The sequence below is a fragment of the Doryrhamphus excisus genome, chromosome 17, assembly GCF_030265055.1.
Source record: "Doryrhamphus excisus isolate RoL2022-K1 chromosome 17, RoL_Dexc_1.0, whole genome shotgun sequence".
NCBI classification, from domain to species: domain Eukaryota; kingdom Metazoa; phylum Chordata; class Actinopteri; order Syngnathiformes; family Syngnathidae; genus Doryrhamphus; species Doryrhamphus excisus.
Genome location: NC_080482.1, coordinates 3872164 through 3885201, shown reverse-complemented (window position 1 = coordinate 3885201; position 13038 = coordinate 3872164). Strand labels below are relative to the sequence as shown.

General features: G+C 37.2%; 2 protein-coding genes across 2 annotated transcripts; both read right to left on the bottom strand.

Moving 5' to 3' along the window:
• Positions 1 to 1973: 1973 nt before the first annotated feature.
• LOC131105293 (hepcidin-like) lies at positions 1974 to 2568 on the bottom strand. The gene is made up of 3 exons (XM_058053275.1): positions 2366 to 2568; positions 2215 to 2286; positions 1974 to 2130 (listed from the first exon to the last, which is right to left on the bottom strand). Exons 1-3 carry the CDS (start codon positions 2447 to 2449, stop codon positions 2026 to 2028), a joined length of 261 nt encoding a protein of 86 aa, XP_057909258.1. The 5' UTR covers positions 2450 to 2568; the 3' UTR covers positions 1974 to 2025.
• A 1534-nt stretch (positions 2569 to 4102) lies between these two features.
• LOC131105292 (hepcidin-like) lies at positions 4103 to 4766 on the bottom strand. The gene is made up of 3 exons (XM_058053274.1): positions 4634 to 4766; positions 4483 to 4560; positions 4103 to 4420 (listed from the first exon to the last, which is right to left on the bottom strand). The coding sequence occupies exons 1-3, from the start codon at positions 4724 to 4726 to the stop codon at positions 4301 to 4303; spliced, it is 291 nt and encodes a 96-aa protein (XP_057909257.1). The 5' UTR covers positions 4727 to 4766; the 3' UTR covers positions 4103 to 4300.
• Positions 4767 to 13038: the final 8272 nt, after the last annotated feature.

Here is a 13038-nt window from a genome sequence, read left to right as displayed (position 1 = left end):
TAGCACTTACAGTACAGACTGCATTGCAAGGCATTATTTAGGTGGATGTATTCTGCACAGTCCCATTGCAGTCACATTTGGAAGTGCACCCTACTATAATATCATTCAGATTTGATTTCATGTTCGACAATGTACTGCAGACATTTGAAAATCAATGTAGAAATGACAGATAGATCGACTAGATGCAGCAATTTATATATATTTAATTTATACAACAATGCTTTTTCATAACTAACAATGAATAAACTATTAACTAAATAATTTCACTAATAATAAGTGAAAAATCCTTGACAAGCAAAGCTCTGAATATCCATGTTTCTTGGGATTTATGATTCCAGGAATCACCATTCGCAGCAGAGCCCACACCACTGTGGCCCCTGAGAACAGCAGTTACAGCAAAACCGGCACTCTTTAGCATTGCTCCCGTGTTTCTTTTCGGTGTTAGGGGCCACCTGTCGACAAAATGAATAAAATCAGCGAAGTTATTCAATATTGCTTGTTCTATTTTATTTGTTTAATGATCTTAGCCTACCTTCACTTCATCTGTTGGCATCTCAAGAGGTTCCAAATCAGCTTCGCTTCGTCCTTGAGTCATAATCTGCTGCTATTTATGAAATGTGCATTTTAATATTTCAGCATTTTGACTAAACGTTGTCAGAATCATGAAAACCATCTTACTTCAGTCAGCTCAGCTTTGCTCTCCTGGATTAAAATGAAGGCAAGAGCAATGACGACTGCGATAGCAAAGCTGAAGGTCTTCATCTTGGAGACTGTAGTTGTCTTTAACAGTTGAGCATACAGCAACTTGTAGTTTCTTCAGTTCTTCTCTCAACTCTGGTGTGTTTAGCCAGTACAATGTGTGCAACCAATATTGGCATTTATAGTTGTCTATGTCTCCATCACTGGCAGCATTTATTCACTTCAGCAATGGACTTTGCATTCATCCTTTTTTGGAACCGACTGGGGGATTTCTCTGGTGTTGACTTAGGCCAGGGGTCAGGGACCTTTTTGAGAGCACTGAACACTGAATACAACTAAATGAGTGCATTTTTAGACAGGACAAACAATTTAGAATATAATATATAAGTGTCTGCTTTTATTCTTTTTTGTAGTCTTTTTAGTTGTTTATCAATAAATAGAATGTTTCTTACCATTCACGTCACTTCTGGTACTGCTTGGTTTTGCTGATGGTTTGGTGTTCCGGTTGACACATGATGAGGTTGACCTTCATGAAGGTGATTGTAGGTTGGCCTTGATGTTTTTTTAGGACTGCTCACATGCATACGTTTACATGGATACGTTAAAATAAGATATGATAAGTTCATTTGCAACATCAAGCATGAATGTTTTGGCAACTGTAGCCCCCACTAGTCAGCTATTGAGATAGAGCTTGGTGTGTGTCAAAGTGCCGCTTTATATTTAATCTTTTGGTAACACTTCCCATGAAGGTCAATTGTATAATGCATTATGAGCGCATCCATAAGGCATTATAATGCATTTATAGTGTGTTTTAAGCATGTTAAAAAAGTTCATAATGTTGTATGACAACATATAACAAGGTTTATAAATGATTATTAGTGGTGGATATAATGTGTTGTAAGCTCATTATTCATAATGTGTTATACCTTCACGGCAAAGTGACAACAGTGTTTTATGGAAGAATCTGAAGTCCTGGGTGGTATGCCATATTATAACAATAATATGAACTGCTGTAACATATGATATTAGAAAATATGCTGTTCATTATTGTTGAAAATAGCCATGGTGGCCAACAGCTTGGTGCTGCTGGGGCAGATTGATTTCCTGTTTGACAATCTATTGCTGACATTTCAAAAATAAATGTAGAGATGTGAGATAGATGGATTGAACACATCAGTTTACATTTTTATTTAACATACAACAATGATTAAATACTATGATTAATAATTAATTAACTATTACCTAAATAATAAGTGAAAATCATTTTCAAACAATGCTGTGTATATCCATGTTTATTGGGATTGTACAGATTTATGATTCCAGGAATCACCAGTCGCAGCAGAGCCCACACCACTCTGGCCCGCGAGAACAGCAGTTACAGCAATAGCGGCATGCTCTAGCATCACGTTTCTGTTTGAGGTTAGGGGCTACCTGTGGACAAAATAAGTGAAATCAGCAAGATTATTAAAAATATTACTCATTATATTCTGCATTTGTTTAATGACTTTAGCCTACCTTCGAGTTGTCTGCTGGGATGTCAAAATGTTCGAAATCAGCTTCGCTTCTTGCTTGACTCATATCGTCCTGCTATTTATGAAATATGCAGTTTGTGAAAAAATCCTCAGAACTCTACAAAGCATTGTCAACATCGTGAAAGCCATCTTACTTCATTAAGCTCAGCATTGCTCTCCTGTATTAAAATGAAGGCAAGAGCAATGACGACTGCGATAGCAAAGCTGAAAGTCTTCATCTTGGAGATTGCAGTTGTCTTTAACAGTTGAGCACACAGCAACTTGTAGTTTCTTCAGTTCTTCTCTCAACTCTGGTGTGTTTAGCCAGTACAATGTGTGCAACCAATATTGGCATTTATAGTTGTCTATGTCTCCATCACTGGCAACATTTATTAGTTCAGCAATGGACTTTGCCTTCATCCTTTTTTGGAACTGACTGGGGGATTTCTCTGGTGTTGACTTAGGCCACTTTGGCTATGTCACACAGTTGACATCAACACTGTTTTTGTTATGTGTATATAATGTTATGTCTCCAAGATTGAAATCTGGACTATTTGCAGACCAAGATATTATCAATATGAAATCTTACCATTATCAAACATGATTTCATCATCCCCAAACATCATTTCAATTGATGGAATAAGAAAAAAATTCTGAAATGTCAAGATAAACCCGATTACTCATTTCAGGCTCGAACAAAAATCCATTGTCCGTAACGGATACTAGTCTACAACGATTTTCCTTTATGTGCTTTTTTACAGTTGGGTTGAGTCCAGTTTCCTTCCATTTGTTTTGGGTAATTGTGCTAGCGAAACAAAAGAACACATGATTATGTGTAATTAACTTACCGTCAGTATCTAAAGTTGTTGATACTGAACGCCATGCCTTTTCTTTTCTGATGTTGTCCTTGGAAAACTGATGTTTTAACACAGGGTCTTTCAGGCCTTTATTTTGTTAAGAAGTGGAAGTTTATTTTGACACCGGAAGCTTTTCCGGTACTTCTCCTACTAGTATGCTACTGAATTTACTTGTAAACCTATCAAAATAGACTTAAATAACAGACTTAAATAATAGACTTAAATAATAGACTTAATTGACTTTACTAGACTTTAGAATTTATTTCACCTTCAGCCCGCCTCCCAAATCCGATCCGGAAGTAGAGATTGGACGGTTCAAAGTTTCTCAAGAAAAGAGGTCGTCTTTTCAAGATGTCGCTCAATGATGAGTAGTTTAAGCATTTAGCGCTCCCTGTATGCACACGCTATAATGCTACACAGACAATTGCTTTTGTTCCATTACTTACTACACAGAAATTAGATAATTAGATTATTGAAATGATTGAAAATGACTATGAATTATATTCTATTATATATTATGACAGAGAATGCTCATTTTTCAACCCTTTGTAATGGGTTGTGGACTCCTATTGAGCAGCTACACACAATAACCTGCTAAACAAACGTTAATATAACGCAAAGTAATGAAGCAAATAAAGTAATAAAGTCAATTCCCAGTCTACAGTGTAGTGATTGTATTGTTTCAAAAAAATAATGTTCATATGAATGTGTTCATGCATAAAGATGTGGACTAAGAATGCAGATAAACAAGCGTTATTTTCATCTCCTGCATTCATTATATCTGATTTTTACACTTATGTCACTCCCAACAGTCTTGCATTTTGATTCTTTAACTTGTCTGTCTGTATTTTATTGTGTTGTATTATGTTTCTTGATCACCTTGATTTGGGAAAACTTGATCCAAAGAACTGTGTCGAACCAACTTCTACTCTGCCATTTGAGTAAAACATGACTTTTTTCTTGTAGCCAGAACAAGACGATAATGAATGAATGCATTGCGTGTGCATTTTCATAAGCCATTCAACAACACACTGCTTTATTAATATTCTTTATTCAGAATCTATTGTGCAAACCAAGACATAGTTATTAGTTACATTATTACATTCGTGACTTTGGCCATATAGTGGCATGTCAGTGTGACCAAAACTACTGAATGCAGCGGTTTCCAGCCACAACAAGAATCAACAGATTAATATTTAGGCTACTAATTGCTTTGAGAATTCCAGACAATTCCTAGAATCTCCATTCACAGCAGAGGCCACAGAATCCCATATTTCCACAGCAGTCACAGCAAAAGCGACATTCACGAGGGTCGCTGTGTCGTTTCTGTCTGTTGTTGTTGTTATCAGCCATCTGTGTGAACAATGAAAGCCATGATCAATGCCGTGCACCGTCACTTATCCTGCTTGACGTACCACTACTTGGTCTGCAGGCATCGCATGAAATTCAGCAACCGCATCATCTCTTGCATCCATCCGATCCTGGTCATTATCCTGTGAATCAAATATGCATGCCTTTAAAATAGAGTTGGCTCTAGCAAAACATTGAATAATGTCTTGTTCTTACCTGGTTATCATTAAATGAGAAGGTAGAACCATCCCGAAGCATGATCAAGACGAGCATAATGATCACAGCTACCGCAAAGTTGAATGTCTTCATCTTAGTCCTTGAGTGTGCTCAGCTCCACCGATCCTGTTGAATGTGAACCTAGCCTAGGCTGGTATATATAGTCGTTACCATGAATACTCTTGCATCATGACTGGCAGCTTTTACCTGCCTTGAAAATTGACTTTCAGTATCTCTGCAACTGATATTTGGAACGGGCGAGGGGATTTTTCCAGTTGTGAATGTGTTGTATACAAACCCTTGCAAGAAATCCTTGCAAACATATGTCAATCTAAATGTCTGCCATTTGCGATATTATAGGGTCACAGGTGAGCTGGAGCCCATTCAAGCTGATGGATATTCAAATAAATAGATTAGAAATATATAATATAAATATATAATAACAATCTGCTGGCAAAAGGTTGATCGTAAATGTGGGTGTGGTGCTCCGTGCATGGATCTGCACAAATATTTTGGGAAATATTGCAACAATGATGTCACAGTTGCAAGTAGATGAAATACTTGCTAATGCACATGTCCAACTATTCAGTGTATCCGTACTTTTTGCAAAACTTGCTGTTCTTTAACAAGCAACATTCAGCAAGGTGTGTGTTCCATGAATAGACCGATAGATTCCCTGGTTCAGTTAAACAGTCATCTTCATTTTGCCGTTCATATTTTGACATCAAGAGACCAAGACGATTCCTAACAATCAATCAACAGTAGCTTCGGATTCACACAGGATGTTCAACACACAGTGATTTGGGAAAGGCATTCTCACACCACACACAGATAAGGATTGGGTGGTTGCTTCCTTTACATTACAAAACCCCACACTACAGTTTTTTCAGTGTTGTACAGTGCTTAGTAAGTTTATAGTATTTGTATACTTTCTCTGTGTAACTCAAAGTAATCATGAAAAATGCTGTGGGTTTGTCATTTATTTTTATTATATGTTATTTTCAACAATGAATACATACTTAACTAATAACACATTCTTTATCCATTACAATATTATTTCTTACACTAAATAGTAATCTGATCAGGGTGAACATATTCATCCATGTCTACTCTAATGTAAAATGGATACTGGATTCTTTCATAGTTGTTAGTCTTAAAATCCCAATTTTTGGATCCGTGTTTTGGGTTTTCCAGGTTTTTTTTTTTTGGTCTGTTTCCATGGTTTCACTTATCAATCCTCTTGTCAAACAAGTCAGTCGGCAAATAACCATCAACCAGTTTTGACCGGTCATGGTCACTGAGAAGTTTTATCCTTGTTTGCACTTCAATTTATGTGTCTGTCCTCTCTTTCCTACCTAAGTTTAGGCCTCTACTGACTTTATATTTAACAAAGCCACATGTGTGACAGCCTAATTGCTACCAAAGCCACTATATAAAAAAAATTCCCACTGCTAATCCAGTAATTTGGCCTCTTAGAAACAACATCCAGGCCCACAAGTATCCTCATGTTTTCATTATCTCCCCCAAACCTTGTATGATATTGTCAAATCTATTTGTATGGCAAATGTATTTCTCTACCTCCTGTCTAACTGCTAACATGCCAGGAATACCACAATCGTAAGACGTCTTGACACAATACCGGGACTGTGGCCAAAATGTGGAGTGCAGAAATAACATCCAATGTAATTAGTCCAGTAAATGTTTTTACTTGGTAATACAGGAAGCAAAGCAGGCACTATTACAGCACACAAGTTTGTGAATGATGTCATATGCGCAGCAATTGAACAGCAATAATAATGTTATTTATCAGGTTTTCAGCACCACAAGTACAGTAGCGCACACGAGTATAGTTCAAAACACACAAGGGCATTGCAAAAACAGGGTAGAACAAATACAAATCAGAAATTATACACACTAGATACAGTTATCTACATGTTGATCAAGTCACGGGTGTCTTGCTTGGTTATTGCACTGCAAAAATATGCATGTAAATGCGTTTTTTTTAATGCATATTTAAACAAACTGTACATATTTTTTACCTAACAAGCATTTTCAGAAAAAGCATGAAATTGGCTAAATGAACAACAATAGAAATATAAGGCATTCAGAAGACACAAATACATGATTATTTGTAGTACTCATGTAATGTTACTGTAATGTTGGCGACACAGTAGCATCAGACTCGATCAGTGGAATAGCTTTTATTGCAGATTAGAATTATCACACACAGGCATAGTAATCCCTAATAAAATAGGGGCTACTGTTGCAGTCATAACACTCAGAATTCCCCACAATACTTCCTGTTTTACATATTACTACATATTTATAACAATACAGTCTTATTTACGTCTTAAATAGCTTATTTACTCTTATTATGTCTACTGTATTAGGTAATTCGGGTGTAAAGGTGACTATAGGGGTGTTACATCATGTCTAGAGGGCTCTAATAATGTTGAAAGCTGTATTTAGACCGTCCTAACAGGTTTTCCATGCTCTGACTATGAAAATATTACATTTCTAAACAATAAATCCTACTTTGTAGAAATTTACTCGGGGCTGAAACTAATTTACCACACTAAACAAGGCATTACAGTATATGGATCAGCTGGCTCCGTGCACAAAACCTCTCTCTAGAACTAAAATAACACATTTTTTATGTAAAAATATGGAATCTCAATTTCCTTGGAAGCTAAATAGAAAGTACAAGTAAGGTGTTTAAAAAAAAAACACCAACACATATATGATTGCCATACATTTTTGGAGACTTTCTGCAATGGTAATATTTAGTTGTGCAGCATTCATTTCCAATGTCCATTTAATTCCAGACCCATGGTCAGAGTGATGCCAACATGAGATGACCGCTCATTAAGCCATGTACCTTTACACACATTTGTTTTAACGTGCACATGTACTACTACACTATTAAAATAATAGTATATAATATAAATAATATATTTTGTCAACTGCATTTGGGGAATTGCCTCGCTGGACCAAAACAGTCTTAAGTCAAAGTAAATTAGTGTTTGCTGCTAAGTGAAAAGTGCGCATCTTGCCAGGACTGGCTCAGGCCCCATTGGGAACCCGCTATACCGCACAGTGGAAGACAGGGAGCCACAGGAGATACCGAACCAGTGGCGAAAGGAAGCCTACTGTCAGCGAGTGTCTGCAAAACCTAGACTTCACCCTCTGACAACTTGGAAATATCCATTTTAATAAGGTGGAAAAGTGGATTTGGCCAGACGTCCTCATTCCTCCCATGGAAACTCATCTGTCCTGGTGTGAGGCGACACCCTTAGTGACTTTTAACTAAAGGCTTCAGTATAGACTGTGGATGAGTATGGCCCGCAGAATGAATCCGCAGTTTAGTCTTCTGGTTTCTTTGAAAATGACTTAACTTCAAATCCACTCTGAGGGAGCTCAGAAAACTACAGGTTGTTTTTTGAATGCTATAAATCAGCTGACTGTGTGTTTTTGCTTGAATTTTTTCTCTTTGGATGGAATTTTGGACCCACCCATGGTAAAATTGTCAACAGGTAACACATACAATGTGGTAATCATGTTGCAATTTTTTGAAAGTTCCAACTGGCCCCTTACCTCATTGCAGCAGATTGATCAATATCCTCTGTAAACGTGTTTGTTGCCTTACCAAACAGAGGCATTTCCCACATTTTGTAATAAAGTTGAAAAGGAAAGCACATTGTTGTGACAAATGGTCATGTTCACCTGTTAAGTCAGTTTCAGATTAAATGCTTAAAAAACATAATGATATATATTTTAAATAATTATTTAACACAGTTAAATAATTAAAATCATGATTAATAATCACAGAAGCTGAGCTCAATATTAGTTAACTTGAATTCAACTGTTTTGAAGGAGCCATTTAAGGGAGCCACTGCCTTTTTTATGACTTTGATTATAATGGGGTCTTATTTAAAACACATGGATGCCGTAATATTCAGCAGCTGCAAAGCTCTGCCTCTGGGGCATTCTTTGTTCAACGTGGAGGAGGGAAAAAAGGGGGAAAGGAAAAAGAACAACTTCCACATGCTAACATTTACACAGTGATTTCTTTTAATTGCGCTCTACTTTTTAATTTACCCTGCACTAATGCTTTTAAAAGTGGGACTGGAGGTATTTTATTGAAGTCATGCCTAAGGTCGGACCAAATGTTCCTGATTGCTGTGGCCTTTTAGCCTGGCTCTTTCCTACCTGACAACTGCCGCCTTCGTTCACGATGCCAAACATGCCACACAACGTTTGGAGCTAGGACTGGGTGAGCATCCACTCGGATCACTCTTCAAAGGATTCTGATAAATTGGCCTTCTTTATATACTGTATCGGGTGAATGGCAAAGTCAAAAGAATTCAAAGTGGGGTTGAATTGGAAACACTGAAGGTAACTAATAGATGTTTAACAGATCCTAACCTAAGCAGCCAGAGGGGAAGCACAATATTTAGTTCAACACTTCCAGTCATTATAAAGCAACTGTCAAAGCAGTGAGAGTATATGCAGCGTTTAGCCATTTCAATCTTTTAGCTTTTGCAGTCCCTGACGATGCAGATGGATGACATGTCTAATTAAAACACATATCCTCCGACTGTCAAGGTGGGTGTGGGAGGGAGGCGGGACTTTCACTATTAGTGCAGACCTGCCAATATTCATTCATTCATTTACTACCGCTTATCCTCGCCTTAGGGCGTGAGGCGGGGTACACTCTGGACTGGTCGCCAGCCAATCACAGGGCACATATAGACAAACAACCATTCACACTCACATTCACACCTATGGACAATTTGGAGTCTAATTAACCTAGCATGTTTTTGGAATGTGGGAGGAAACCGTAGTACCCGGAGAAAACCCATGCATGCACAGGGAGAACATGCAAACTCCACACAGAGATGGCCGAGAGTGGAATTGAACTCTGGTCTCCTAGCTGTAAGGCCTGCGTGCTGACTTGCCAATACGTATGAATTTAAAAAATGTAATTCCAAATAATGAATTTAGTAAAGTAAAGTAGGAAGAATTAAAAGCACTAACAGGGCTGTCAATCAACATATACTGTAGTGCAATCAGGCTATAGCTTATACTTGACTTCCTAACACTTTTTTACAGTGTTAAAATCTAGACTTTTTTGTGCAGTCTATTCTATTAAACCACTATTGGTAACATATGCTGGCCGGTAGTGGTGTTCTTATCATTTTTGTCAACATATTTTCTGTCAATCCTCAAAATGCCCAAAGGCCCAAAGTGATTCAATTCAAATTTCACTTAAGGGACTTAAGACTTAAGGGTGCATTCACATAAAAAACATGCACATCCTTAAAGAACCTTGGCATGCAAAATATACTTTGTACTTTCCATTTGGTCAGGTTTGTGTTCATAGGCCAAAGGCTCAATCAGTATAGAAAATGTAACCAAATAGTTATGTGGTCGGACATGTCAATCCATTGTTGTCAAAATAATGACATTTCTACTTGGATGTTATCATGGTCATGCTATATTTCTTCTCATTCTGGTTATAATGCTGAGAGAACATTTAATAATACAGACATTTACAGGAATGCATGCGGCTGTATATACTTTATCATGGCTTAGATTTGGTCTCCTTGTTATTTTGTAGTCATCTTTTTTCTCAAGCTTTGTACCATTTGACCTTAAAGAAGAGAAAAAGAAACTTACTGGTGACTTATGCTTAATAATACAATAATAAAAAAATACATTAAAAATATTCACGCTTCCATGCAGAACATAAAAATGATTCACATCATTTTTACTGTGCTATCATCAAAACACCAAATAGTTTGGGATAGAATTGAATATTTATGTTTTTTGTGGTGGAAATGTTGGAATGCGGACCAAATAATGAAAATAAGTAGCTGGAGACAAAAGAAATGATCAATAAAAAAAGAATGGAACAAAAACACAACACTACAATTTTACTCATGGGACACTTAATGAAGCAAGACTCAAGGAATGATGACAATGAATCCCAGTGTGGATAAGGGGCATAGAAAATGGATGGATGGATGCTAGCTGTCATTGATTGCGGTTAATTGTTTCCAGACCCGTGATAAGGCAGTGATAAGTGAAGTTATGCAGTTGCGTTGCCTATTTATAAATTGAATATTTTCACATGTAGATCATAAAAAACCTGTTTACAACGTTGTAAATATAGTTTGGAGCATTATTAGAGCCCTCTAGATTTGAAATAACAACCCTATAATTACTTTTACACTCATATTGTCTAATTCTGTAGATATAATAAGAGTAAATATGCCATTTAAGACATAAATAAGACTCATGCTATAAATGTGTTCTCTAGGGGAGGAGAGTGTCAGACAGAAAGTGACCTTGGGTGTTCAGAGTTGAGTTTGAGCAGCCGTGGGTTACAGCCTGCAGTGTTTTCAGGACTTTTTTTATTCAAGATTGCTGTACCTGTTGTGATAATGAGTTAATAATAGGCTGATTTATTAATGAATATATTTTTGAAAAACCGTGATAGATTGAAGTTATGAAATTTGTGGTGAAGACAACAACTTAGCAACAGTATGACTGCAAATCAGCCCCTCTGACACTGCATGTATTTACGGCGTATGACATGTACGTGACTACCAGACAGCTGTGAGTGACAGCTATATGAATGGCAGTTATTTATACAGGCCAAACAAAGAGAGACAATTTTTATGCAGTTTACCTCATAACTGTGAATATTTTTTTCTTACAATCTGTTATATAAAACCACCATTGATAACATATGCTCTCCAATGGTGTTGTTCTTATATTTCTTTGGTTGAAAAGAATGTAATCTTGAGCCAGTCCTTTTAAAAATCTATCTGGAGGTTTTCCCGAGAGCTTGTGGTGATGTTTGCTTCTATACACAACATGTTTGTACTACATACTGTACTGTGAATATTTGTATAGTTAACATCCTCTCTAATGCTACCAAAGACTTTGTGGCAGTGAGGCGATTCTAAACAATCTTGAGTGGATGCTACTTTTTGATGACTTGATGCTCAGAATAAACACAAATGCCTGATTAAAAGGCTGACATGAAAAGGTGAGTGTTTGTGATCTCAGTTACCACCTTTGCCAGAGTGAACACTTTAATCATGGTCATATCCTCTTTTCTCACACAGCTATTCAAAGCCTCCAATTACACAAATACACAATTACGAAAAATGTCCCCATGTATATACAGTGCACCGAAATGATGATTAGATTTAATTGTATTTCTACCTTCTAGTGAAAATGCACTTAATTGTTCTTTCTGCACTATATGGTGCTGTCATGGATCAATAAACAAATATATATTATTTGTACTCAATAAATATATAAGTTTTAGGACAATTGCTGAAACATTACTACAGTTTAGCAATGTGACGATAAGGATGTGAGCTTCTTTTTCCCCACTGTCCTTCTGCCTGGGTGCTGACGCCTTTTTGGTTCGATGGTATAGCAGCACTCTCTTGTGGAGGCAGTAACTAACCACTCACCAGTGACTGGGAATTACACAACCTCAGGACAATTCAAGGAAAACTGCACTTTATTATTTTGTTATTTTGCTATGCATCATCCACAATCCTTATGTGAGACTTGAACTCATGTGTTTTTCTCTATTCTGTGTTTTAAAGATATAAAAAAGGCTAAAAAAAAAAAGACAGTTTAGCATGCATGTAATGGGAAGCAGCTATTTGCATCAGGCTGTGTTTCATAGTGTGTTAAAGTGCTGTGCACCTCCTGGCTACTGATAAAATGGAAAATCAATATGCCAGATGCCTTTACCAGATTGGTCGAAAAAAAAAATAACATTATGATATTCCCCTTGTAATTTGTTTTGTTGTTTGTCAAAGTGTTTTGCCCTTGTCAGCGGCCATAGACAAGCTTCTGTTGTATGACCCCCCCTTTCTCCAAAATTTAAATCAAGCAAAGCACTGCACGCATCAGCAACTTGGCAACAGAAATATTAATAGAGTGAAAACAGCCACATCCATCACCAAAAGTCATGAAAAGGAACAGTCCCCAAGAGCTCAATGTGACATTTAACTATCAATATTTTAACTGATCATTATTGAGATGTGTGCCAGATTTGAATAAAGTGACATATTGAATGATTAAATGTAAAACACTAAAGGACAAAGTTGAAGTTTTAAACAACCTGAATGAGTGTGTGTTCATGCACATGTGTGAATGGTGCAATACAGTAGCAGTGTGCCCAGGGCTCGCATCCAAACAGCTGGTACCCATCTGTTTCTTCGTCGACTGCTGCGGCCTGTGGCTCATGGAGCGAGGTGCACTGGCATGCGGTGTCTGGGTCTGCACCATTAATGTTGAGGTAGGCTGTACGAATGCGGTTTATGGTGAACGACTGCTCTTGTGTGTGGACTGTATGTGGTTTTGCAGCCAAC